General features: G+C 38.8%; 1 protein-coding gene across 1 annotated transcript; it reads right to left on the bottom strand.

Moving 5' to 3' along the window:
- Positions 1-1,234: 1,234 nt before the first annotated feature.
- Positions 1,235-26,349, bottom strand: GPD1L (glycerol-3-phosphate dehydrogenase 1 like). The gene is made up of 8 exons (XM_014884064.2): positions 26,193-26,349; positions 21,441-21,618; positions 20,587-20,727; positions 16,752-16,890; positions 15,456-15,568; positions 7,402-7,635; positions 6,921-7,027; positions 1,235-4,205 (listed from the first exon to the last, which is right to left on the bottom strand). Exons 1-8 carry the CDS (start codon positions 26,243-26,245, stop codon positions 4,109-4,111), a joined length of 1,062 nt encoding a protein of 353 aa, XP_014739550.1. The 5' UTR covers positions 26,246-26,349; the 3' UTR covers positions 1,235-4,108.

Below are 26,349 nucleotides of genomic sequence, written 5' to 3'. Positions count from 1 at the left end.
GTTATTTGCAGTCAGACAATGAGAGACACCCACTCTGTTTGCACTGATTTAGTGAGAAAGCACCAGTCCTTCAGAAGATACATAAAACAAAGGTGTCCATCATAATTCTCTTGTGATGGTTTTTACTTTGCTGTTGACTCAGGCTAATTAGAATTTAAGCCCTTTTGGATGGATGTTTGAGACACTTATATACTTATTCTATTGGTTGATTTAATGCACTCTTGAAATAAATATAATTTTGAGGTAGAAGTGCCACAAGAAATGACCTAATGGCTAAAATTCCGTCTTAAAATTAGGAATAAAATACACTCGGGCACAGATTTGCTGGGCAACCATCTTTACTCCTCTCAGTATCCCTATGTGTAAATGATGGATTAGGACATTACTTTCATTTTATTAACTGCTCTGAGGCTTTCAGTAGACAATGCATTATTCTGGTCACCAAGAAAACCATACTTGTTTTACAGTATGACGTGCCACACCAAGTAGCAGACGTTCCTTTCCCTGGATGAACACTTGTGACACCTCCCATCCCTTTGGCTGATGTACAGACTGACAAAACAGAGCACAATGCGCTCTTGTTACTTCTTTAAAGTCTTTTTACTTCAACGCCCAGCAGAAACAAACATTGTTGAGTACAAAGTACAGGAACCCCATTGATACTGAAAGATCTCACTGACCTTATTGTCCAACAGCTGAGGTAGTGGCTGTTGCCCTGTACTTGGGAGGATCTTAGATGACAGACAAGGCAGTGCCTTGGGTGGAGGTTATAATATGTTGGGCATTTTCTACCAAGCTCCTTCCCTCAATTCCAGTGGATCTATAACACATGCATCTGCTGCTGAACTATAACCATCTTCTAAATGCAAAGAACACACTGTAAGACAGGTGCAGTCATACAGGAATCTCGGGAAATTCAGAAATGGTCAAAAAAGTAACTCCAGAGCAGGTGGAATCAGCCACTTAGTGACCAGTGCCCTCCAGTGGCCCCCAGATCAACAGAAGAAACTGAAGAACCTGTTTTCAGAGGTAAAGACACCACTGTTGTATCACTAATGGAAAGAAAGTACATGCTGACATCTGGACGCCAAATAGCTCTTTTTAAAACTTACGTTCTTGCATGGCAACCTCATATCTGCTATCATTACATATCACAACCAGAAAAACCTACATTCCATCAAGTGAATAAAATATTAATTGCAAGCCTTGTAAAACGAGACAACAGAAACCAAAGTGATTCCCAAGACAAAAAATGTTTATTTGTACTTCAAACAGGTATACATTCAACATCTCTAAACAAAATCAGTACATATGACGAGGGCAAATTGAGTAAGTATCATTAGAATGTAATCCCTTCCTTAGGAAAGTTCATCAACCAAGAATTAGTTACCAAGAATTATTAATTCAAATTAATAAATTTATGACCCCCTTACACAGAGGTTAATGTTTTCAGTAAGACTATCCCAGTACTAGGCAAAACAGAGTGTTTGCAGAGCAGGCTTCTAATCATTCAGTTCCAGTACCATGTCACAGTCTTTTAATGAGAAGTAAGTATTAGTGGGGGAAAAATATCAAGTGCCAAGCTGAGTGTTCTCCAGCACTGAAAAGCAAATGCAAATAGTGAACTATCAGTAGAAATTAAATAAACTATTTTAGTTATTTTAGTTACTGAAACCTCACTTTTTGTCTGAAAAAAAGAATATTGTAACAGACTGGAGGAAAGAATTCCATTAAAATCTTTTCTCTGGATTTGCCTTAGAATATAGGCTTCTCTACAAAACAAGAACAATTAAGATTTGGGAGTTTCAGTGGAAGAAGTAGTATTGGAATAATAAAGAAATAATTTAAAAATATATATTAATTTACCACGTTTAGCTCATATAGCCCTTTATGTATCTTACAAAATGCTACTGTCTTACATACTGCATGTAAAAAAAAAAAGTTTATATATATAATGTACACGTACACATACAAAGAAAAAGCCACCGATTTGGTATTAAAAAACCAGAACAAAACAAAGCATAAGCAAACACACCGAAAGTTATGCAGTAATGAGGAGTGTATGCTCCATGTGTGCGTTAGCATAACAGTGCTTCCAACCTTAAAACATCCTCTTAAACGTCTAAGCAGAGTGCTGGCTCCAAGTCAGCTCTACCAGTGATGTTCCCAACTGCCACAAATGTCTGATGTCACTTAACTTCTGGCCATCTTTTATATTTAGCACTAAATCAGAAGTAAGGCAAAATAACTTTTCACATCCCTGAATATCTAAGGACATTCATGAGATCTTCCAAATATTAATTTAAAACAATACAGGAGCACGAAAAATGTGGAAGGGTCTTCCTGTCTACACAAAGCTGCCCCAAAGCCTCCCTGTTTCAGGGTAATCCATATGTAAGTATGATAATTATTCCCAGCCACCCTCTTTGTTTTAGCAAATTTTGAATGACAACTTAAAGTTTCAGGATGGGTGTGTGCTCATGATTTCTGTTCTAAAACTACCACTGAGAACAGTGAACAACAGAGCAACTGCTCAGATGTTAGGCATGGATATTCAGAGCAGATGGTCAGTCTTGTTCTATAAATTCTAATGCCAACCCTTGTCTCCCAGTTGGAAAAAGGAGTCCACTCTTAATGCACCTAGCATATATTTCACAAAACCCCCCCCCACACTTTAGTACACAAGAAAAGCAAAAGAGATTTTACTTAACTATCTTCTCTTGCATCAATCTTAAAATAAAAAAATCTAAAAAGACCCACCAAACCAAGTCCCCCTTTAAATTCAATAAAATCACAGATTCTCCAATTAAAAAAAAAAATTAACCTCCCTGGATAAAACAAAGGTTCTTGAAAAAAACCTAGTTGAGATCTCTAGGGAATAAAAGAGATGGACGCCTTTGAGAAGCTTTCTGGGAGATTAGTTGTAAAGGAATTAATACAGCACCCATAAAAGTTTCTTTCAGTGAAAGACTAACTCCAGAATTGGGAAGACTGGATCAGGACTACAGCCCAGTGGACGTGCCAGTCACTGGCAGGCACTGAAATGAATGCAGTCATCGTACTGGCACACAACCCTTCTGACAACACAAGAGTGTGCTGTACCAGGGAATTCCCCTGACATTCCTTGGAGTGCTCCGGGGAGCCCAACACTTTGCAGTTAAGCTAAAAACACAGCAGAAAAACTTGGAGCAGTGGATACCCAAGGGTATTCTTCACCACTCAACCAACAATACCAGTGAAGAACAATCACAGGTAAAACAAGAAAATGAACTGTAGGCTCTAGGTTTCAGAACTCCCAGGTCAACATCTCTGGCTTGCTTCGGGAAATGGGATTCTACAAGAGCCTAACACTGAAGAATAGTAAGGGAGAAATAGAGAAATACAAAAACGTAAGGATTAAAAAACAGAAGGGGAGACAATGATCCCCCTCTAGAATATTCCCTTTAAAACAGTGTAATTAAAAACTTTAAATTCACTTAGAAATTGGTTTCAAAGTAGCCTGACAATTTCAATGACTTTCATCAATCAAAATATTCTTCACTAAGCTCACTGAAATATCCCTGTAGCCCCCAAATAACTGCTACAACTTGTTTTGCATTAACATCGCTTAAATTAATATAGCCATAAACATGCAAAATGTTAACATTTAATTGTGCATACAGAATAAAACAAAGTTCTAACAGATAGATTCCTAATATTTCAAGCTTACAGGCTTGATTCTGATCAAAACCACTGGGATTCTTCCCACTGTGTCCAGCGGATTGTGGACTAGGTTTTAATAAGAGACAACAAAGCATTGTGTTTCATGGTGTAGGAGCAAACTCAAAGTACACTTGTGTATATATACTAGGCATGTAGTGCAACTTTTGTATTGTGTATCTTAAAAGAGTTGCATTTTAGCCAGTAAAAGGACAATCACCAAGCCAACACCGCATGCTGTATCAAACCAGGCCGGGTAACAAACACCGATACCCGCTCAGAGACATTCACGTTGTTCCTGTTGCCTAAGAGCAGCTTTGAACAAAGCTTAATGATAGCTACATCCACTTGAACCCAGATATGAACTCGAAAGGCAGAAAGCTGCATTAGTACAACAGTCTGATGGATTTTACTTGTGCTCTGGATGAGTTTGAAGGCAGGATATTATCTCTTTAACAGGTCTCCCTTCATAGCAGATTTGATACACAGCCGTGAAGAGTGGAAACCTGAGGAAAGAGGGTGGGCAAAGTGAACACAGCATAAATTTATTCTGTAACATTTTTGTAAATGAAAGATGTATAAAGGGGTGAGGAGAGGGTGGGGGAAAAAGGGAGATGTGGAAAAAATGATTTATTTTTTCTATTTGTCAGGTGCAAATTCCGGGGTGAAAAGTGGGGCATAACTACAGAACCTGCACGCATCTCTGAAACAGTGACTCTCAGAAGCCTAGCTAGCTATAATGGAGCCTGAGACATTACGGCACCATAAAGTGATCTAAAAAATAAATTTAAAACATTTTCCTGGCTGTTCTTACAGCAGTACCCATCTGTGGTTAAAAAGGATGGCTGGCACATCTGTTATGCAGTCCTTCTATATCAAGCAATAACTTGATAATACAAAGTATGACAAAACAACGACCCAAGAATACATGGAAGGTCAAGTTTTTAATAAGAATCCAAAATTAAACCTGGATTTTGAAATACAAAATTCCACACCTACTTTTTTTTTTTTTTTTAATATTGACCACATCTCCAACAAGCTCCAAATTATTCAGGCTTCTCTGATAATTTTATCTTCAATAAAACTAGGATACTTTATAGAAATTTGTATTTGCTTTCTGTCCATCCCAGAGAGTTAAGTGATTCAGAATACATCTGGACTAGGATTTTCTCCTTAGGAAAGGTGTACCACCAGTCCCTCTAAAGCTTTATCTGTAATGCACATCTCAGTGCTGAGCAGTACTGAGCACCATATATGATGGCCTATACATTCTGCTGTCACGTATTACATTGCAGTAACTCTGCTATCAGCACATCGCCCTGAACTAGAGTGACTTGAGTTTTGCTTCTGCTTCATTGGTGGGAAAAAACCATCATATAGCCACATAGCTGCTCTCTCAAAAGCCAATGCTAAACTGCTTAGACTGAAAAACCCTTACTAGGAAATCTGCAGAAAAAAAATTACACAATGACTTCTGCATTCCTTAGCAAACCTCACTTATCACTCACTTTGTGTGATGTATTGGGCTGAAAGGGGGTTAAATTTGCTGTTACCATAAAAGCTCACATGTAGACACTAATAAAATTTGTTATGTCTATGCAAGAGATGGTGACAAAATAGGTGAAGTTTCTGAAGAAAAAGCAGGTTTTCCACAGGTTTAGGCACAGTTAATGGCAGTTAATTCGCAGTGAAGAAGCACCACTACTATAAACCACAGCCTGTTGCCTAAGTCCTGCTGCTTATCCCAGAGATCATTACTGTGCACAGGTCTGCCACACTTCACATGGAGAAACCTGTACTGAGGCTGACTGCAGGCTTGGGGCCAGCAAACTCCAAATGCATCTTAGGCCTGTGCACATCAAGCGAGCAAGGACTACAACTGTTGAAAAAAGGTAATTGCACCATGAGTATCAACAGACATCAACCCTGCTACCAAGGCTCTTCTGCTGAACTTTGACGTTTGCACACTTTTACACAGCCTTGGGACTAATCTTCTAGGACTAGAGTATGAAATTCTACCCTGACAAGACTCTAACCTCGTCACTTTGAAACCATGGCTGCTCCATTGTTTTAGGTTTTAAAGCAGTAGTTTTTGAAAAACACTTTGAAAGCTGCTTTCAAAAGTCTTGTTAAACGAGACCTTTCATGAAGGTTGGCATACCAAAAGGAAATTAGTAACACTGTTTTCATGTCTTTCATCAAAAACACACCACAAAATCATCTATAATGTATGCAATTTGTTGTAAGATAAAACAGGATACAAAACAACCCTCAAACACAGCATCCTGTTTCATTTAGGGAGTCATAAACAGCAAAGAATGAAGCCAACATTTTAATTAATTTTTCTGCAGTTAGCTTAATTACTGTACACTGAGGAGACAGACTTAAGTATCTTACATCCAAAGATAATATTAAAACATTAATCATTTAATGCAGCTGATCCATTAAAACTAGACTTCAAAAAATGCTTTTGGAAAAAACAAAGTAACGAGGCCTGGTCTTTTTACTGGCAGTTTTCTAATTTTTTTTTTCTTCTTTTACAAACAGGAACACATAAATCCATCCCTTAATCTTCTAAGGAGACAACTGTGTGTGTGGCTATAGGAATCATTCATGTTCTGACTTGAATACAAGTGAACCAAGCCACGACAATCTGCTTTATTTCATATCACAAAAAAACACCTCCTGACATACAGAGGTAGATGGGAGGTTTTAACCTACAGCAAACTGGAAGTCACGTTAAGAAAGAGAACTGCAGTATTTAAGCTAGAATCCACGTGGTGGAGGCAGTCACTCTATTCAGATGATCACCAAGCTCCTCTCCTTGGAGGTAAGTAATGAATTTCCTACTATGAAACGAGATGTAGCAACTTTTCAGTGTCTCTTTAGGAAGCTCTACTTCGACTTTCATGCATTTTTTTTCTTTTCACATATTAAAACACACTTGCTATGCTTTTCTGTAGTAGCAGAAGACAATAATACACTCTGCATACAGAAAGACATTCACAAATTTAACGTCACACTAAATAGCTCTATCTACATCAATAATATTTTCAGGGTCTATTCACTTCTCTCTTTGATTTTAAGTTTTCATCTACTGTTATTACAATGATTTTCTTTTTGGCTATGACTTTTATGAAGATATCAAAACTAAATATGCAGAAAGAATTATGGAGATAAAAAAGGGGTATGTGGAGGTTGTTTTATCTGTTCCTACTCACTTGTCCAGCATTCCTTTCTGCTTCAGGATGCGATACACTTCTGCAGAAGTCTGTGGTCCTTGGAGTTTCTGACCATTCAACATTTCACTCTCTAATTCTTCAATAGACTAAGCAAAAAAAAAAAAGCAAAGGAGAGCTATGATAAACTTTTCAGAAGCCTGACAACATTATCTGGATTAAAAAAAAAAGTTACTCAGAGTATATAGAGCATATAGAATATTCTCCTATGTTCTTGTTTGTAAGTATTCTTAAATTTGCATCTCACAATGTCTTATCTATCAAACTTTTTTAAAAAAATCACCATCCCCTCTACCTTTTAGCTCCTTTACACTCATTTTAGCCAACAGACTCAGAAAACAAGAGGAAAGAGAAGGGTATGCACTCAGTGAGCTACCATGACTCAGATAACTCTACTATTACTGCAGCAAACAAGGAGTGGCAGCACTTAGAGGAACAGATTTCAGCCAGTGAATAAGGGTACCTTTCCAGTTTTAACGAATGCTTCTGCTACCCGTCGATTCCGGCCACCGTAACATGTTGTGATGAGATCAGCAATGCCACAGCTCTCCAGGAAAGTGGCAGTAGAAACCGGTCCTTTGCAAAAAAATTTGGCAAAGGCGATCATCTCCATTAGGCCAAGGCGAATAACAGCAGCTTTTGTATTGTCACCGTAGGAAAGGCCATCACAGAAACCAGCTCCTACTGCTACTATATTCTAAGAGGAAGAGAAATGGGAAATGACTCAATTACTGTTTATAGATGTCCTTAAGAACTGCAAACACTTCACTGCTGAACACTAGGTTGTTAGTTTGGGTTATTTTGGTTTTGGCATTTTGATGTCTATGCGATTACCCTTAAAAAATTGAAAAACAAGTACAGCAAGTCTTACATTTCCAAGGATAAAAGCATAGTTAAATCTCTGACATAAGTTGCCCCTGAAGCTATGGAGCTGTTATTATTGACCATCTTTAAGAACATACAGGTTGCACTATACCCAAACAAGGTTTTAGCTAGATTGAGCTATTCCTGCCCTGAGGTAGGGGTGAAGTTAGCACATCCTATAGTGCTTTTATCCAGATTTTCTTTATGATTAAAGCAATAGTACAGCTAAAAAGCATTTAATTACTTCTGTGATGACATGCTAAGGGGCCAAATTCAGCTAAGCCAATAGTATCCAGCTCTTTTAAGTATGCAGTTTCTATAACCATAATAGTTAATAAAGGATTCCCAAAAGGTTCATGACACAGGAAAACCTCCCTTAGCAAAAATAGTGTTTGCTTTTTCCTTAGACCTGGTGACAGCCTTCTACAAAGAATGTGCTGTTAACATTCAGCTATATGGTCCCTGCTTCGGTTACAGAACATAAGACATTTGATAAGACACATTTGAATGAAGTGACCATAAAAACTATTTTTTGGCTTGGGAGTCAGAGCAGACACTAGCCACAATTCCACTATCCCCACTAAAAGAATCCATCTGACACAACAAACCCTACCAAAACCCTCCAAAAATGGCACTCTAGCATATTGATAAAGCAAGCAAGGAAGTAATGAATGTTAATATCTTCCTGGATGCAACAGCAGCAGCACTGACCTCAACAGAAAGCAAGGGAGAATCAACATTATGGCTCGTAATGTAGCACCCAATGCAGGGAAAAAATAAAATTAAGAAATCAGCTTTAACTGTTGATGAAGAAAGAACAATAATCAGAAGATGTTACTGAAAACAATCAGATGATTAACAGCTGGTTTGGTTTTGGACCGCAAGAACTACAAATGCCAGACAGCTGCAGAGCTGTGTGGCCAGTCATGGCTAGGTGACTCTTAATCAAATTAGGCCAGAAGACCAGTAATTGCTTTTTGAGCAGCTAGCTGAGGTCTAAAGGTGATATTAAAAATTGCAGACAGATATCCCAACATTAGACCTGAAGCAGCCCAAGACAACTTTAAAATTTGGTTGTTTAAATAATTTTGGCTTGGATCTTGGCTGTGGTGATTCAGTCAAGGTATGTTTTCATTAGACATCTCCTGTAGAGCAACCTCTAATATTTTTTCACTTGATGCAAAAGCAAGAGGAAGTCAAACAGACATTTTAGAAGTTTTCAGACGGGATAATCCATTCAAATGGATTTTACATGTATATGAAGTCTGTAAATATTTAGCACTCAGCTAAAAACACAAACACGAGCAGCCTTTGGGCTTTTTCCATATACTTCTTGAACACTACCATACTAAAGCTTCCCCTTCTCTCCAGTTTTGTCTGCTTGACTTTCCACTTTGAAGCAGTCTACTTGATCATAATTTACAATACAATTTGGTCTATGGTATTTTGTTGTCTACTTGTACCTTTTGCAGTGTTTGTCTTTGGAGCAACAGAAATACTCTTTAAAGTAAGTCATACTAAGACTAGTTACTTCTGAGGAAATGGGCTAGGGAACAAGGAGAGTCGTGAGTCCAGCTCTAAAACACTGAGCTCCTTGTTTGGACAATGTTCCCATTGTATGTTCTTACACAGTTTGCAAACAATGAAGAAACAAGACAAGGGATTATGCTCTAGAACACATCCCCATGCCTAGGAGACTGTTATTTTCTGGTATACATATCCCTCAGGCCACAACTACTAATTTACAACATCTACCATCTTGTTTTATTTATTTATTTATTTAAATCCTTCAAGACAACTGACAACTGCCTTGTGCCTAATTATACTTTGCTCAAACATGAGGTACTCCTTTAAAAACAACAACAACGACAAAGCATCTCACAAAACGTACAACTGAGTTATCCTTCAGCCCCAAACAAGACCAAAACAGACTGTTACTTGAAATCTCTGACTGTAGGCACTAAGGTCAGCTTGCTTCAGGAAGATGCACAAACAAAACACAAATCAACACACAAAAGCCTAGTGGCACTATCACTATTGCGATCCTCTGAGAAGTACACAAGGTAGAAATGGTGATTGACCTGGCAAAAGCATCCTTCTGTATCTCATATAGTTGATTTTGAATGCTGCTGTTGACTAAGACTACACCTGAAGTGTCCTGGTTTCAGTTAACTTCCTCCTTAGTAGCTGGTACAGTGCTGTGATTTGAGTTCAGTATGAGAATAATGTTAACACATTACATGACATGTCATGTTAACATGTTTTGACATTACATTACATGACATGTTAACATGTTTTGGTTGTTTGCTAAGTAGCGCTTGCTTTAAGAAAGGAACTTTTTAGTGTCTCATGCTCTGCCAGTGAGGAAGTGAACAAGAGTCTGGGGAGGTGGGAACATAGCCGGGACAGTTGATCCAAACTGGCCAAAGGGATATTCCATACCACAGAACGCCATGCCCAGTATATAAACTGGAGGCAGTTGGCCAGGAACCATCAATTGCTGCTTGGGGACGGGCTGGGCATTGGTCAGTGGGTGGTGAGCAACTCTAGTGTGCATCACTTGTTCTTCTTGCGTTTTCACTCCGTCCTTCATTACATTTACTACTACTACTGCTCTTCTTGTTATTGTATTTTCCTTTATTTCCATTATTAAACTGCTTGTATTTCAACCCATGAGTTTTACTTTTTTTCCACTTATTCTCCTTCCCATCCCTGATGGATAGAGGATTAGTAAGTAAGCAGCTGCATGATATGCAGTTGCCAGCTGGGATTAAGCCACAACATGAAGTTACAGGAATTCCTGCAAATGCAGTGGGTTTGTATGTGTGCAAGAAGAGAGAGTCCACATTTCTGTGAGATTAGAAACTGACTGCATTTGCATGCACACATAGGAGTCTGAGAGCCCAATGAGCAAGTGCCTACTGACAAACATGTTCCACAGTTTCAAAGATACTGTCACAATAACCCCAAAAAGACTACGACAGAATGTTCCTCTTAGCCTGAGGCATTCAGAGCTCTCAAAATCACTACACGCTTAAGCAACACACTTCCCCTATCTCGGCATTAACAGCTTTTTACATAAAAGCACACATCCTGTAACCATGATATACAACGTGTTTTTATATTGCATATGGTTTTAAACTACTAAAATACTTTGCCCGAACTGGTGAGCTGTTCTGGCATCCTGAAGTTGGTGTTAGTCCTAGTCCTAGTTATTCTAGAACATGAGCAAGGAATGAATTTTGTTATTTTATCACTGGTATAGTGAAGCTATGAAAAAAGAAATGCTGATGCCAGGCAGTGCTCACAGTATGTGTCAGAACAAATGAGAGAACGTGTCCTTTACTTGCATACGACCTGCTGCAAACATGCAAGAGGTCACAAATGCAAGGTCAACAGATGAACAAGAAAACAAGGACAACAAGTCTGCAGACTTTGCTAACAGATTGCTCTTCTACAGAGTCAGTGCTCAGAAGTATCCAATATCCAGCGTACAGCACATTTGTGGAGTTCTCATGAAGACAGCTTCAGCAGCCATTTCTAATGCAACCATTACTTCTCCATAACTAAATGGATCCATAAGAGAACTAAGCAGAAATGTTATTTCACCTTCCTTGAGGTAGTGTCACAGCTCAGCACAGCCTGCTTTCCCTCTGTTTACACATGAACTTGGAGAAGCTCATTGCTTTCCCTGATGGCTGAGAAAAGGTCAAATGAAAAGACTCAAAAAATCAAAGACAGAATCAGCAGGACTGTCAGAGAGGTTAAGTATAAACTGTTTGATTCCTCCTGGCGAACTTGAATTTCATTTCCACTTAATCTCAGGAAAAAACTCTCACAATCAACTTCTATAGTACCTAGACTGACTATCCAACAGTGACTGCCCTAAAGGCACTTTGCAAGTAACAATGGTGAGTTACATAACCTGGTAAACAGTAAATCATCACTATACTTCTTTACTTAAGGCTTAGCTGGAGCCAGAAAGTTTAGATGAGCCTGAAGCAACCTGAAAGGCAACCACAGCTGCTGTTGCAGCTTCTCCTTCCTACAGTAACTCACATCTGTCTTGGTCCTTGGCTGCTGCCACTTGAGGACTTTCAGCTCTTCAGAGCCCTGATCATCAGGCAGCTGAAGCATGGCTCTTTTGCCATACCCAGAGGTTAGATTCTCAATCCTCCTCCTCTCAGCCACCCCTGGCACTGCTGCACTGGGTAAGTGAGGTAAACTGGGGTACACTTTACCCTTGAGATTGCAGCTACCAATGTTTACATGGCCTCTCAAGAACGTGCCCAGGTTTATATCCCAGCTCAGTTTTTAAGCATTTCCTAGGAAGGCCCATTCATCATCTGGCAAATGGCAGGTGTACATGTAGGTGGCCTTGAGTCATGCTGCCTGTAAAACCAACTGGGCACCTTGAAACAACTACCCAAATTTCAACTTCGTCAGTTTCTGCCCTCAACCCTTAGATAAGGTCAATTGACAAATGTGAAATGCTCATCAGTCCTCAAAAGAAAAGAATATCCTCACAAAGAACATGCCAAGCACTTTTTGTTCCAACAACCAGGTTAGAAACAGGTAGAAAGCTGTTTCTCCTCAGTACCATTAGATTTTGTAAAGTCACTGCTACTGTCTATTCAGCCAATCTCCAAGCTGACACAAGACTGCATTTTCATGGCACTGATTTCTGCACTTCACTCTATCTCCACCAGCCCATTGTCACAAATCCAGATACAGTGAATGAAGTGGATATTCTATACATATCCACATATAAATAGCAATCAAGCACATGCTCTCTTATGATCACCCAGCTGCACAACCTAATATTACAGTTTGAACTCAAATAGGCTTCCAAAAACCAATTTCAAACCTATAATTATCATTCTAAGGGAAAGCTGTGCTCAGAGCATTCTTTGTTACCCTTCTGTATTTTTCCCCAGGCTTTACCACCCACACTGAAAATTTTCCCTGTTTAGAAAGGCAGAAATAAAAAGTGAGGTAGAGTACAGGCTTTTAACAGCCAGTCCATTATGCCAGTAATACCAGGAAAGTCTCCTTTTCCTAAGGTGGTATTTCCAGAAAAGTGCAGAAGTTAGGAAAATATACTGTTGCTCATATTGAACAAGTTTCTCATCCTTTAAATACCAACACAGGAATTGCTCTTATCATTTCCACATCCAAAAAGACAGTCTGGAGTGACACGTTTGCCTATGTACCCCTGTCCTCCTTGCTGTGGTTTGCAGTGCCACTACTGACATTTTGAATTGGCACTGCCATGGAAAGAGAGTAGAGCCTCTCTTTTTATGCCTGTCTCTCCATGCAACATGATGCTGTCACCTTCTGAAATTGGAATTTCCTCCTTCCAGGAAGTTAAACAAAGCTAATTTTTACTATTTTTTTTATAGTAAACTTTTTTAAGTAACTTTCCAAGTTTAACAAACTGTCAGCTGACTGAAGCTACACATCAGATTTTACTCTCAAAAAATACAAAAAAGACATCTACTTTTCAAATTTTTATTACAAAAACTATCAGATGAATGATAAAAAAGTGAAGTTCTGGTTGATACTCTTAGCAAACAATTCTTCTAATAGAAAATATGTACAGCTTCTAAGAAAAAACACTATTCACATGAGTTTTGCATTTTGCTTTGCACTATGGCAATAAAATCTTATTCATAGGTTTAATTTTAGCTTCTTTATTTTCTTTCAGAGTCAGACATGGTCCCAATGAATTAATAAAATTTTGCAGTCTTTGAAAGTAAAATAGCTCAGGACATTATTTACATGCTGCCAAGATTTAGGATCAACTAGAAAGGGTTTTAAATGAAAAATTGCTTTAAAAATACAATTTTATTAATATTTTCTTTTAGATTTAGGCAGAGTTGTATGTTTAAAGACATCACCTATACTGGAATGATGCATCTATGCCACTTTATACCAGTTTTGCCTTTTAATTATGCAAGAAATCCACAGTATTTTAAACCAGTTAATCTATCCTTAATTCACTTTTTGTTTAGACCTTACACCACACATTTTTTGGAAATCTCAATTCAATTAACAAAATATACTGCAATCAATATGAAATTACTAGAGCACATAGAATATAAACCCCTTTTTAGAAATAGAACTAGACAGTTCAGTCTGCAGGATGCATAATGAATAATGAAGCAGAAGACAGCAATAAAGCAAAGTTACAAAAAACCTCAAAAGTTTCACCTTCATATCTTTCCAGGTCAAGAAACAACAATCTTTTTAAATTCTACTGCAATTCCAAAGAAATATCGGTATCTTGCCTGACTTAGACCTTTACAGTGGAGTTTTGAGTGTCTGCTGAGTACCTGCCCAGTTTGATGGGTGTGCTCATCTCTAATGCCCTTTCATGAGATTTGTCTGAATAAAAATTTCCTGGGACAGAACTCCTCTATCAGACAAGAATTTAAGCTAGTCAAAAAACATTCTGCTAAGTAGATTTCAAAGAAAAATAAATCTGCAAAACTTTTTCAAGGGTCTGTACACAGGGATTTCTGTTCTGGTAACTCCCACATCACCAGAGCATTTTAAAGCAATGGCTGTGGAGCTGAATTACAAACTCCATGATCTCAAGAAATTGCTATCTATACAACAACTCCAAAGCACATTGCCTCAAAACACCTAATCCTATCAGTGCACAGACCCATAACTTCCTCTTTCTCAGGCCTTCCAGTATGACGGCTGTCAAGACTAAATTAAGGAAATTAATATGGCAAAAAATATGCTATTACAGTTATCTATCTACTGTCTTAAGACATCATTGCTTGGTGTGGTAGCTTTGCAAGCTAATTAATTCAGTTTACACAAAATTTCAACAGCAAAACCAAAGGCAGACAAAATAATTATCCAAAACACAAAAAATAAATAAGTAAGCCAAATTAACTATTAAACTACTACACCCATCAGAAATTATTCAGGATAGATAGAATGTGAACTACTGTACTGTTTGCTAGGGTGCCAAACAACCAATACCTCCCCTTCACAAATGGCCTGTAAATTAACCTGAAAAAATAGCCAATTACAATGTTTAAGTTAGCCTTTGCTTCCTGTCAGCATCAATTTTATTATGAAAAAAAATTTTGGATGAGTAACTGTCCAAAAAACCTTTTTTCCTATTTCTGTTATATGGTTATCCACACAAGCATTATGTAGTGTATGTCCACAAAATATAAAACATGAGTGCTCACATTGCTTCAGTTAATGAAGAGGGGGATAGTTTTGTCAAGAGATACGAAGCATTAATGCCAACTTCTTTCTCCCCTTATTTTCGTGAACACACTGTTGCAAAAAGAAAAAGGGAACTAAAATAGATTTAGAAATATATCAGCCAGTTAGATGAAATCAATACTTGCTTCATGACTGTGTGAGGTTAGTGGAAGACGTAGAAAGAGAACCTGACAGATGGTGAGACACAGATCTAAAAGTCAGCTCTCAGAAAATGCTGCTCCCTCATTTCCCATCTGGTTCTTCTGGAAATGTTATGGGACAGTTTTATATAAATTATATATGTATGTATTTTATATTATATAAAATACAATAAACTTATTTTTTTCAAATGGAAATAATCTTTTTTTGTACAAGGATCACTATTTCATCTGTGTATCACCTGCAGCCTGTTAATCTTACCTTCAGAGCACCACACAGCTCAACTGCATCTGCATCGTCTACCACAGTTATTCGGAAGTTTGGAGTCTGCAGGAGTTCTTTGAACAGAAGGCCATTTTCCAAGATTTTGCAGCCTATTGAGAGAGACAAAGGAAAGCTAAAAAACCCGAATAATTTATTTGTACGTTAATTAGCCTTTCCTGTGCAAGTCAAAATGCCTAAAAGCAGAGATAAGGTTGTTCTATCTCAATCCCAAAAACAAAATCCCTGTTCTAAGGGACCAATCACATGTTGACATCGCACTTAAAAGCTCTGCTCTGAGTTACTCAGTACTTTTTCACAATTTATTGTCTGCTCAGCAACAAGTTCTAAATAACAATTCCGTTAACTCTCTAGACACTGTCCATTTTTTGATCACTGTCTTTAAAAAGAACAGCTAATCAAACAGAGATGAATTAAGAATATGGTAGGAGCAATTCTAGCAATTATTTCAAAGTCTGCATTCCAGAAAAATGCCTACTGATAAAGGTGTATCAAAGCTGCTTTATTAAACAAGCATGCTGCCTCTGACAATCGTCTCTAAACACTAAGATGCTGTTCAACCATTCAAAATTAAGTTCAATGCAAAAGCTGTGAACGAGATGTTACAAAGCTGGCAGTGCACAAAACTGTAAAAATTAACACTGAAAAAAACCCATAATATGAACTCTGTGCAATAAAGTATGAGTATCTGCATGCATATACACACACACACCCTTCTAGAAACTTTAAAATTCAAGACTAGGCACATCCTTATGCTGCAAAGGTGTGCAGACACCAATACAGAACTAAAACAATTTCTAGTTTTTGTGGGAACTAAGTATTTTGAGAAATTAAAACACGATACCTTAAAAAAAAAAAACCAAAAGTCAAACCAAAACTAACATGCATGAAGGTACCATCTTTGACCATAGCACCTGAGCTGGAGTACAGAATTTGTAATTGGTTATCCATATAAAGCCATTCAGACCCAAGAAAAATCTTAAACACCGTAATAAAATGAAGCAGTTTGTTATATGAAGGGCGATAAAAAACAGGCTTGTATTTCACATGCTAAGGTTATAACCCTAGTAAGAATAGGTAAAATTATGGTCTTCTCTCTTCCTCTATTCCTAGTGTTGTCCTAGTACTTTTGGAAGTGTGAACATTCTAGGAAATTCAACTAACAGCTTCTGGTAACAGTCAGCTAAGGTCGAAAACAATGAAATTTGAGCTATTTGGTGTGCACCTGTGAGGACAGGAGCATGTTTTAAATATTCTTACAACTTGGAACAGTACCTATTGTGGTTTCACAGAATTTCTCTGCTGCCACCTCACTGGCAATGTTAGCTCCCATCAGCACACTGATGTCTATTCCCATCTTCTCTCGAATAATGTCAGAGATCAGTTTGAGTCCCTCCGGGCCTTCATCTATTCCCTGCAGCCAACATTAAATGGAATTACTTAAAAGTCATTCATTAGGCAAGCACAGTAGAGATGCAAGCAGAACATAATTAGTCTTGTTCAGACGTGAGAAATGACACAAGGCCTATTCAGACAGAGACTAAAGATGACAGGTGTGCTACCACAGACACTTCTGCTATTTTGACCTCTCCAAGATGTCTTAGAATTGTAGGAGAGAGCACCTTAAGATTTAGGACTAAACTCTAGATGATGAAACCAGTTTTTATTTCATCCTCAAAGACCTGATTCTAAGGAGTGCTGAACATTCTGCTTTGTTAGTTCAGAAATCAGGTGCTTATTATTAATGTATCCTTAATCAGTGAAGCATAACCAATTCATCAGTTATGAACCAGAGCTGAACTTAGATTTGAAATTGCACTGAAAATCACAAAATGGCATCTGAATAATTTGTTTTGTGACGAGATACCTGAACTGAAATATCAGTGGCAGGTTCTCCAGTGTGTAACACCAACAACAGTTTACTAGTAGAAATACAAATGGAACAGTCATTCACAGATATGTAGAAAGCTGAACAACTGAGAATAATTTAACTTCTAAGAATATTTTTAATCTGTATTTACAAAGCACTCTTTACAAAGTGTGAAAAAAGGGCAGAATTAGGGTCTTAGAAAAGATCATCGCACATATTAATGCGGCAGAGAACAAGACAGTCTGGTACCCTGAATTGCCTGAACTAGAACTCCAAATGACACCACTTTCTTCCCATAAAACCCTCTTCTCCCAGCCTGCTAAATGCAGAATCCTTTTCAGCTTTTATTACAGGGGTATGGCAGACCAGCTATTGAAATAGTCATTCTTTCCCATAGTATACCACCTTTTATACAATACTCGTTTTTAATGCTGAGGATTTGATACTTTTGGGAATTGGCAAGTTTGAATTATGATTTATATGCAAAAAGTGTGATCCTGTATTACTTCCATATATACAAATACATACACACTTTGTAGGCTGCTGGTACTGACATTTCAGGCAGGCAGTAATTTGCCCTTCCACAGGTTAAAGGTGCTGCTCCTTAAATAACATGGTGCAATCAAGAGACATGTAGAAATGTCTGTATAAAATGCCTGTGTAAAAGCTGCCAATTAAACTAGTGCTTGCATTTCTGCATTATTTTTCTATGTGTATCACTTAATGCACAGCTCTGCTTTCTCATCTTTAATGAGTCATACAGAGACAACCTGAAAGCAAGCACATAATACACGTTGCATTTTCCCTCATAGGGCCAAATATGTCTCCACAAAATAACTGTAAGGCCCCTCTTCCTAAGCAGGCAATAATAAACAGAGTAATAAACAGAAAAGTATGCACACATTGGGAACAACTCCGAAAATGTGAGTACCTACACAACAATTATTCATGTAAGTGAAAGGAGACCAGAAAGGCTTAGGTGCCACATTTTGCTCCATTGTGAAACAGATGCAACTCCTGACAAAGTCAAGGAGAGCTGTATCTGTTTCTTGTAGAGTTAAATCCAATACTGAATGACAGAATTAAAACCAAACACCCCTTCCTCCCTGCAAAACCAAGACTCCAGCATGGGCATTTTCACCGAGCAGTGATGGTCTGCAGGCAATGCAAGTGACTTTACAGCTTACATCCTAATATGCCTGTCAGAGCAATCCCTGGGGCCTGTAACAGGGAAATGAAAATGAGGCTGATGTTGAGGTTGCCTGAAGAGTATTTTGAATTGCTTTCAGCTCTCCTGCTTCCTGTGCTCACTGCTGTACTGCACTCTAAGTTTTATATGGCTCCTCTTCCCACAGCCACACAACCACTTGTTCGGTTTTCATAGACACAGTGCTAATGTAAAGCAACATAGATGCAAATGTTTCAATGGAAATGCATATTAACCAGCAGACAAACGTCTTTATTTCCCAAAGACTCAGTTTTATTGTCAGACATTAGGCTCTGCTTGAAGATTAGACTGTCAGAAAGAAAAAAAAAACCAAGTAAAAAAGACTGAAAGATGACACACTGCTAACTTAACAATCAATTTAGAAAGCACAGAAACGAGATGTCCCACGAATAATATTTTTCAGAACAGAACTGCACTTTAACTATCAAGCCACTTTTACAGGATTAGCATTGAGCATGAGACTCAAAAACAATGACAGTGATGAAAACAGCATGCCTAAAGAATATGCAAAAATAGAAGAAAGAATGAATTGTTGTGTTAAATCTCTACCCCTTCTTCTCAAATGATACTTTTAATGATGCACAGTTGTGTCTTTTCATAAAAACTGACATGTACTTTGCATTCTCTTGCAAAATATGAAGGGGCCTCAAAGCATTTCTTTGGAAAGGCTGCCTATGGATGCAGTGTTGCATGTGACAGTGGGAAAATGCCCAGTAGCCAACTGTGCACTGCATGGCAAGTGCCACAATTTCACTTTCCACCACTACACTAAGCATGGACATTTTGTTTTGCTCGTGGTTTCTCTCTGTTTAGAATTTTGCCTTTTTTTTTTTTTAATGTAAGTATTTCTTCCCCTTACCCCCTCCTTCCCCTTTTGTTCTTTTTGGTCAAATACAGCCACTAGTACCCACAAGAGTAATTCCAAGGGAATATAGGCCCAGAACCCTGACTTCACATATGCTGACATGAATCCTCATTTAGTCTAGCAATTTCATTAGTTATTCCTATCACTAGGAGAACATAAATCATACTTAGCAAATTACAGGAGAATAAAGTTTCTCTTGAGCACTTTTAACACTGCCTTTTTTACTCTTCTATGATATGAGTTTTTCTACAATGTGGAGGAAGAACACTTTGGAAGCACTACTTTTTCATACATCTCAGCAATATACCAGTCAGCACTGACAAAACAATAGATTTGATAGGCTTTGTTAGCCAATCTAAAGAGACAAGCTTGCAGTACGCAGTGATAAGGGTTTTTTGTTCTTTTTTGAGCACAGATACATAAATGTATCATTTTCCAGAAAAGACAGGAAACCAGGGAATGTGTGCTGAAAAAACGGCCTACAAAGCAACAAGAAGCCAGAATCTTCTAAACCTTGTGGGAATAGACTATTATTTCCAGCTAAACATACAGAGGAAAAAAGCCCACCTACCCAAAAATAATCCCAAGTATAAACTAATCCACATTTTAAAATTTTTCTGCAAAACACTACAAACACTCCAGTGAAATGCCTCCTGCACCTCTGCCCTCTCCTATTTCCTATGCTCAAACTCTCTTTGGACGATGCTGAACAGACTGTTGTTGCACATAATATTTGACATGAACAAGAGCACTATCCTCTCAGTCACATGAAATTCTCTCAGCAGTTCTTGAAATAATGAACTCAGCATGTGGGATGTGCATTAACAATCAAACCATTATGCTTGTTCTCTGTTCTTCATCTAATGATGCTTTTGGAAACAACAAATAAAAGACTGGAAAGCTTAGTGGTGCAAAACATATTGACTCCCTCTTTCTTTCTAAAAGTCTTGTGAAGAGCCTCATTTTCCTCTTCCTGCAAGTGCTGTGTAACAATCCACTAATGACCAAGACAAATTCTAATCTTACACTTAGAAAGGTTTAATGGACCAATCAAGTGAAGAGTGCACGGAGACTTTGCACATCAAAATATCAAATCACCTTGTCTTAGAAGATTTCACAACACAATCTCAGTTAGTATTTATTGTACCTTTATGAGAGTTATGCCAAGCGCTTTCCTGGGTACTTGTCCTGTGATTTCATCACAGACTTTATGGATGAACTGATGAGGAATGACAAAAACCAGCAAGTCTGCATCCTGTACCGCTTCACGAAGGTTTGGGACAGCAACCTGTGTAGTTGTGGGAGAGAAGGCTGCATAATTTTTCAAAATTAACACTACACACAAGTGTTATAAAAGCAGAATCACAGAATCAGTTAGTTTGGAAAAGACCTCTGAGATCACTGAGTCCAACCTTAGAATGAACACCACCCAGTCCATTGGACCATGGCACTGAGTGCCACATCCAGCTTTTCTCAAATACCACTTCCCTGGGCACCCCATTCTAATCTTTAATCACTCCTTCTGTGAAGTAATTCCACCTAATGTCCAAAATGAATCTCCCAGTTTGATCTTGTACTTGAACCCCGGCCGTTTGGTCTTATGCTGAAAACTACAAACTACTGAGTTTCATCACTGAAAAGAAACAGCAGCATAAACGTCCCAGACAAACAGCTAGAATCCAAGGTTGAGGCCAATTTTTTTTTAATGGGTATAGTCAAAGCTGTTAATCTTGCTTTTGTTTTCACATTTGCTTTCTAATACAGAAATGAGAATAACATAAAGACAATAGTGACACCAAAGAAGAAAGAGTGCATTGGATTTATTTAACTGCATAGTTACATAATTTTACTTGTTCAAATTTCTGATGTCATCAGTAAAATAGCATAGTCTGAAATATTATAAACCCTAGAGGTGCTAACAAAACAAACCTCTAACTCCATTTACAGCACAAGCAATATTCCCTCTGCTCCGTTAACTATAATTTAGCTTTTGAGCCTTACCACATTATCTGGCAGCTTGTATCCAGGGAGATACTTTACATTTTCATGGTCATTATTTATGATATCTGTTAGTTTTCTCCCATTAATATTCTCCTCAAAGACCCACATGTTCACTGTAGAAGCAAACTTCTGCAATTTTTTTACATTATTGCCTATTATTCTGGCAACCGCAGAACCCCTGCAACAAAAGAAAACAAAAGTAGTCTTAAAAAATCTTGATTTTGCTGTTGAAAAAAAGAGATTGTCTTTAAAACAATCACAATTTCACAGATTATTTGACCAGTTACCATATAGCATTTTGATCTAGTAAAATAAATGAAAAAACACACAAGTCACACATGCTGCTTTCTCTCAACTACAGCCAGAGTAGGTTGGACTGAAGCATTTACTGAAACATCCTTACTTATTTTGTTTTCTTCTTGGTTATCGACTGAGAGTTTAGGTTATTGTATTTCCTCAAATCAAATTCATAGTATCTTCAAAGCTGAGATAAAAGCGACATACTAAATTTTATTAAATGTGTCTTTTTCACCTTTATTACCAAAGATGAGAAGCTTCTTTGCTGAGATGACTGACTCGTAAGTTGTTGTACACTACTGACAGGCATTGAAAGCCAAGAACCATTTATATGTTGCAGAAGTTATAAGCTTCATGGCTGTGCAGCCAACCTCAGAGAACTTAACTATTGTAACAGCATCCTCTGAAACTGCAGGCAGACTGTTACCCTCATATTGTCTCCAAGAACAGCATACAGTGAGATCTGTATTACAGTGATCAATTTTACTTCTCAAATCTCTAAGCAATAACGAAATTAATCACAATTACAAGAGTAGGAACAAGCACAATTTTCCCTTTCATCATTCTATTAAACCAGTTAACCTAAGTTCCTTTCCTGGGATAGGAGGTAGTTTCATAATTACTGATAACCTAATAAGGAGACACAAAAAATTTTAAAAGATGTGATAAAAACACAGAGTCATTGATTTGAGGCCTACGTGGATGTGGGTGTGGGTGTGTGTAAACTGCACACTTTATTAGGAGGTAAGAATACTTTTCCAATCTAGTTATACTCACACAATCCCCTAAATTTATATTGGATGTTGCTTGTAATAAACCCATAGCTGGCAACTAAACAAGACGGGCTCATTCTGCTTCAAGACGTTCTGATATGACACAACTCATTGTGCTGTATTAAAGATGCCTGCTATCACATGGCTAAGGTCACTTAGCAGGAAAAAAATTTAGTACCCTCAGTAGATCTTTTATAGTTAAATCTTAAAACTGTGTGTCTTAAAAGACTGGCATTTACTTTTCTAATAACACTTCACACACTAAAAATGACCCTGGGTTCAGGAGTTGATACAGAAGACAATTGCAAGCAATCTCTTATCGAGCTCATCCAGCAGTTTCTGCTGCACTGGTATACAGCTCACCCTCCAAATGTCAGATCCACACGAACAGCACACCTCACATTCAACGCAGCACAGGTATGTGCTCCTCAGACAGTGCTTCGAGCTCCTGGAACAAAAGCACGTTTACTCCTACAGATTTATATACAAAGTCAGGAACCGGGCAAACCCACTGCCTTCTGTTTGGAACTTCACTACACATTCTCTGTGCTTGCTGGTGACAGAGCAAGACAGAAATAACTGATTCAGCAACTCTCTGGCTGGGATTTTCAGTCTGCCAGCAGAAAGTCTGGCAGTGTGTACTCCTTAAGTGAGACATTAATTCCATTACTATTTAACACTTAAATGCCTGAGATGTCTTTTTTTTTTTTTCCACTCTTTGAATGCAGTTTTAAGAAAAGTGAAGATTTTCCTAGTCTTAGTTTCTGAATTCAAGAAGATTCTCCTGACTGGCTTTTCTGGTTCACCATTTCCCATGCTGTTGCAACCACTCTTTTAGGAGCATTTCACAGTTGGTCTGCTTTCCCCTCATCACTTTTTAACTAAAGCACAAAGCCAAAAAGCTCCTTAACTTGCCCTGATAACAGCAGCAGTGGTGGTCAAAACATGCAAGTGCAAATGATATAATCATCTAGCTCTACCATTGTCCCTGTAAAACCACTTCAGTTTGGCCACAGTTCTCCACAGTTTTCTACAACTTCCTGGCTTCATAAGCTCCTCTGTCCAGTAATTTCCCATCTCTTCCCAAATTTTACAGTTTCTGTTCAAGTTTGGTAATCAGGTTAATTAACAACTGGTTCCAAGAAAACAGTGAGGGATAAATTCTGGCTGTGCACATCTCATTAACCTGCCCTGGAAGTGTTATCTGAACAAGCCTGCAGTGCTGTAAATGACTCTGGGCACTGTCCTGGAATGCCAGGGCTCCAAGGCATATTCCCAAGGTGTACCTTCTCCACACTCCAGACAGCTTACTTTATCCCCTTAAAAGATCCTAACACAATCACTTATCCACCAGCTGAGCAACCCTAAAAGGGCAAGGCCAGCAGACAGCACAGTTCCTGCTCTTCCATGCTGAGCCATCTGTCCTGTCCCATGATCTTCCATCAGGTGTCAAGTGACCCCTGCCAAGTCAACTTCATTGTAAAGGTGACCTTCGTGCAGCAAACCAACCAAACAAGTCTGGCTGGAAGTAGTTAATCAACCAAGGTGACTGGCTTAACTCTTCTAAAACTACTGTCCTGCCAAGCTCCTTTAGGTTTTTTTTCATCCTAGATAGAGGTTAAAGGGCTATGAGAAGGCAAAGATTTGTCTGATGGAATCAGCTCACACAGAATCCCAAAACCCACTGTCTCCAACCTGCTCAAGATGTCAAACCCCACTCAGATCAACTACTTACAATGCTTACAATTTAGGCACCACCAATCATATACTCCTATAACTCAGGCTTCAAAAGTATATAATCCCCAAGCATCAACGATCAGATGTTTATAAATGCTTCAATTTCTTTCTAGTTACCTGCTTTAATGCATTAAATAGTAATACTTTAATTAAATATTTTAGGACAGCAGGCCTCCGTTCAAAAGGCACTTAAAAGGTATATAAATTTAGTCCAATTTAGTTCAATGGCTGCATATATTACTGAATCACAGTGCTCTTTGCAGTCAGGGTTTGGTGTCTGTTATCCCATAGTCTTTGAGGAAGAAACCACCTACGTCTCCAAAAATTACTATTTTCATTTTTTTATTACTTTGGTTTCTGCTTTCCTGACATGAAAAACCTTACCATTGCATATGAATTAAGCTGTAAGTTATTTAAATATATTTATCCCCAAAAGAGAGAATGCTACTACCAGGAATCAGCTTTTTTCTTTCTCTCAGCACAGGAGATATGGGCATTTTGCCACCAACTCATCCTATTAGGCAGGAACTTTTCTTATTTATTAAACTGATCCAGTGAGGTGAAAACAAATATTGGCATGTGGTTATTGCTAGTATGCAGATCTACAAATCCTTTTGCTCCTGCAACTGTTTTAACAGTGAATCAAATACAAATGGAATCAAACTTCCTGTAAAACTTTATCTAGACTTCAACTATGGAATAACAGCCACAACATTCCTAAAAGATGAGGTCTAACGGTCTAACTGCATATCTTCCTTGTGCTATATAGTGCAATGCACACATTTTACCAGCTACTGCTAGGAAAGCAAGAGATGCTGCACTGAAACATCAGCCAGTTCCCTCAGCACGGGGATCACAAAGAAAAACAAAATTTGGCAGCTGCTGGTATTTTTAACAGCAGCAAATCCAACTGCATGGAGTGCGCAACAAGTCTACGACCATCCCGACAAAAGACTGGCAAGTTTGTCTTAGTAGAACACAGTGCCTAGCTCCACACGGAACGTCCCTGAGTTTAACATCTTAAAACTCTACACAAAGTGAATAATGTGTGCTTAGCATTAGTAACTGGAAGTGACAAACTGTGAAGATCTAGTTCTATAAGACATTGTACTTAATTTATTCAATGTAAAGAGAGATCTAGTGTAAGAAAAAGAAATAACTAAAGAAGACAAAGAGTTATTAATACGATATTCCTCTTGAAGAATGATGTCAAGTAAGTCTATTGCTTTCAGAGGATGAAGAAGCAAGTTTATTTAAGTCTAATTATAGAGAAAAAGACAGCAATAAAACCTTGTCTCAAGCTCTCAGTGTGCCCCAGCATAATCAGTTGGGGGGGAGGTATTTCAAATAATCTAGTGTCTCGCAATTCTTTTTTAAACTGTCTTTGAAAACAGGCACACAGGAACACAGAAAATCCCGAATACACTTTAGTAGACAAGTGAGGTTGTTAGTGAACTCTACGCACAGGGCGTAGTTAGAAAACAAATGTTTAAAATGTACAGCATCTTTAATGTCTACGTCATCTGATTTCGGACAAAGCACACAAGAAATACCAGGTTAAAAATATCCTAGAACAACTACTTCGCAGGACACGCGGTTGCTCGCAAACACTAAAGCTGCGTGCTCAATTCTGCCGCTTCTTCCTAGGAGCACGTCACGACAGCACCTCCGCTCCGAGGGAGCCGGGGACAGGGCTGCGAGCCCCCCGGCACGGCAGGACGAGACCTCCCGCACTGAAGAAGCGCGACCCAGAGCTCGCCACGGCCCGGCGACACCGTGTTCCACCGCCGGCACCGGGTGGCCTCACGGCCGCCACCCCTGAGGGCAGCGCGGCCACGGCGCCGGGCGGGAACCGACAGCAAGGCCCGGGAAGGTACAGCCTCCGGGAAGGCCGGGCCGCGGCGGCCGCCCAGCTGCCTGCCCTGCCAGGGGCCGCCGCACTCACCAGTTGCCCGAGCCCACGACGCAGACCTTGAGCGGGGCGGCGGAGAGCGCCATGGCAGCGCCGCCCGCGGCCCGCCACAGCGGCCGCGGCGAAGAGCTCCGTGAGGCGACCGCCCCCCGCTCCCGCCTCCGCCGTCAGGGCATCGCCCGCTCTCCCT

Source organism: Sturnus vulgaris, chromosome 1 (assembly GCF_052056855.1).
Source record: "Sturnus vulgaris isolate bStuVul1 chromosome 1, bStuVul1.hap1, whole genome shotgun sequence".
NCBI lineage: Eukaryota > Metazoa > Chordata > Aves > Passeriformes > Sturnidae > Sturnus > Sturnus vulgaris.
The sequence above is the reverse complement of the archived record's forward strand: the minus strand, read 5'-3'. Positions and strand labels throughout refer to the sequence as shown.

What these genes read in the sequence shown, in the direction of transcription:
- GPD1L (XM_014884064.2), bottom strand. Translation starts at nt 26,245, where the DNA reads ATGGCGCTCTCCGCCGCCCCGCTCAAGGTCTGCGTCGTGGGCTCGGGC. An exon ending in GTCGTGGGCTCGGGCAACTG is followed by an intron (nt 21,619 to 26,192) that starts GTGAGTGCGGCG and finishes CTTTTGTTGCAG; the next exon opens with GGGTTCTGCGGTTGCCAGAA. An exon ending in CAGAAAGGAATGCTGGACAA is followed by an intron (nt 4,206 to 6,920) that starts GTGAGTAGGAAC and finishes CTCTTTCCTCAG; the next exon opens with GTTTCCACTCTTCACGGCTG.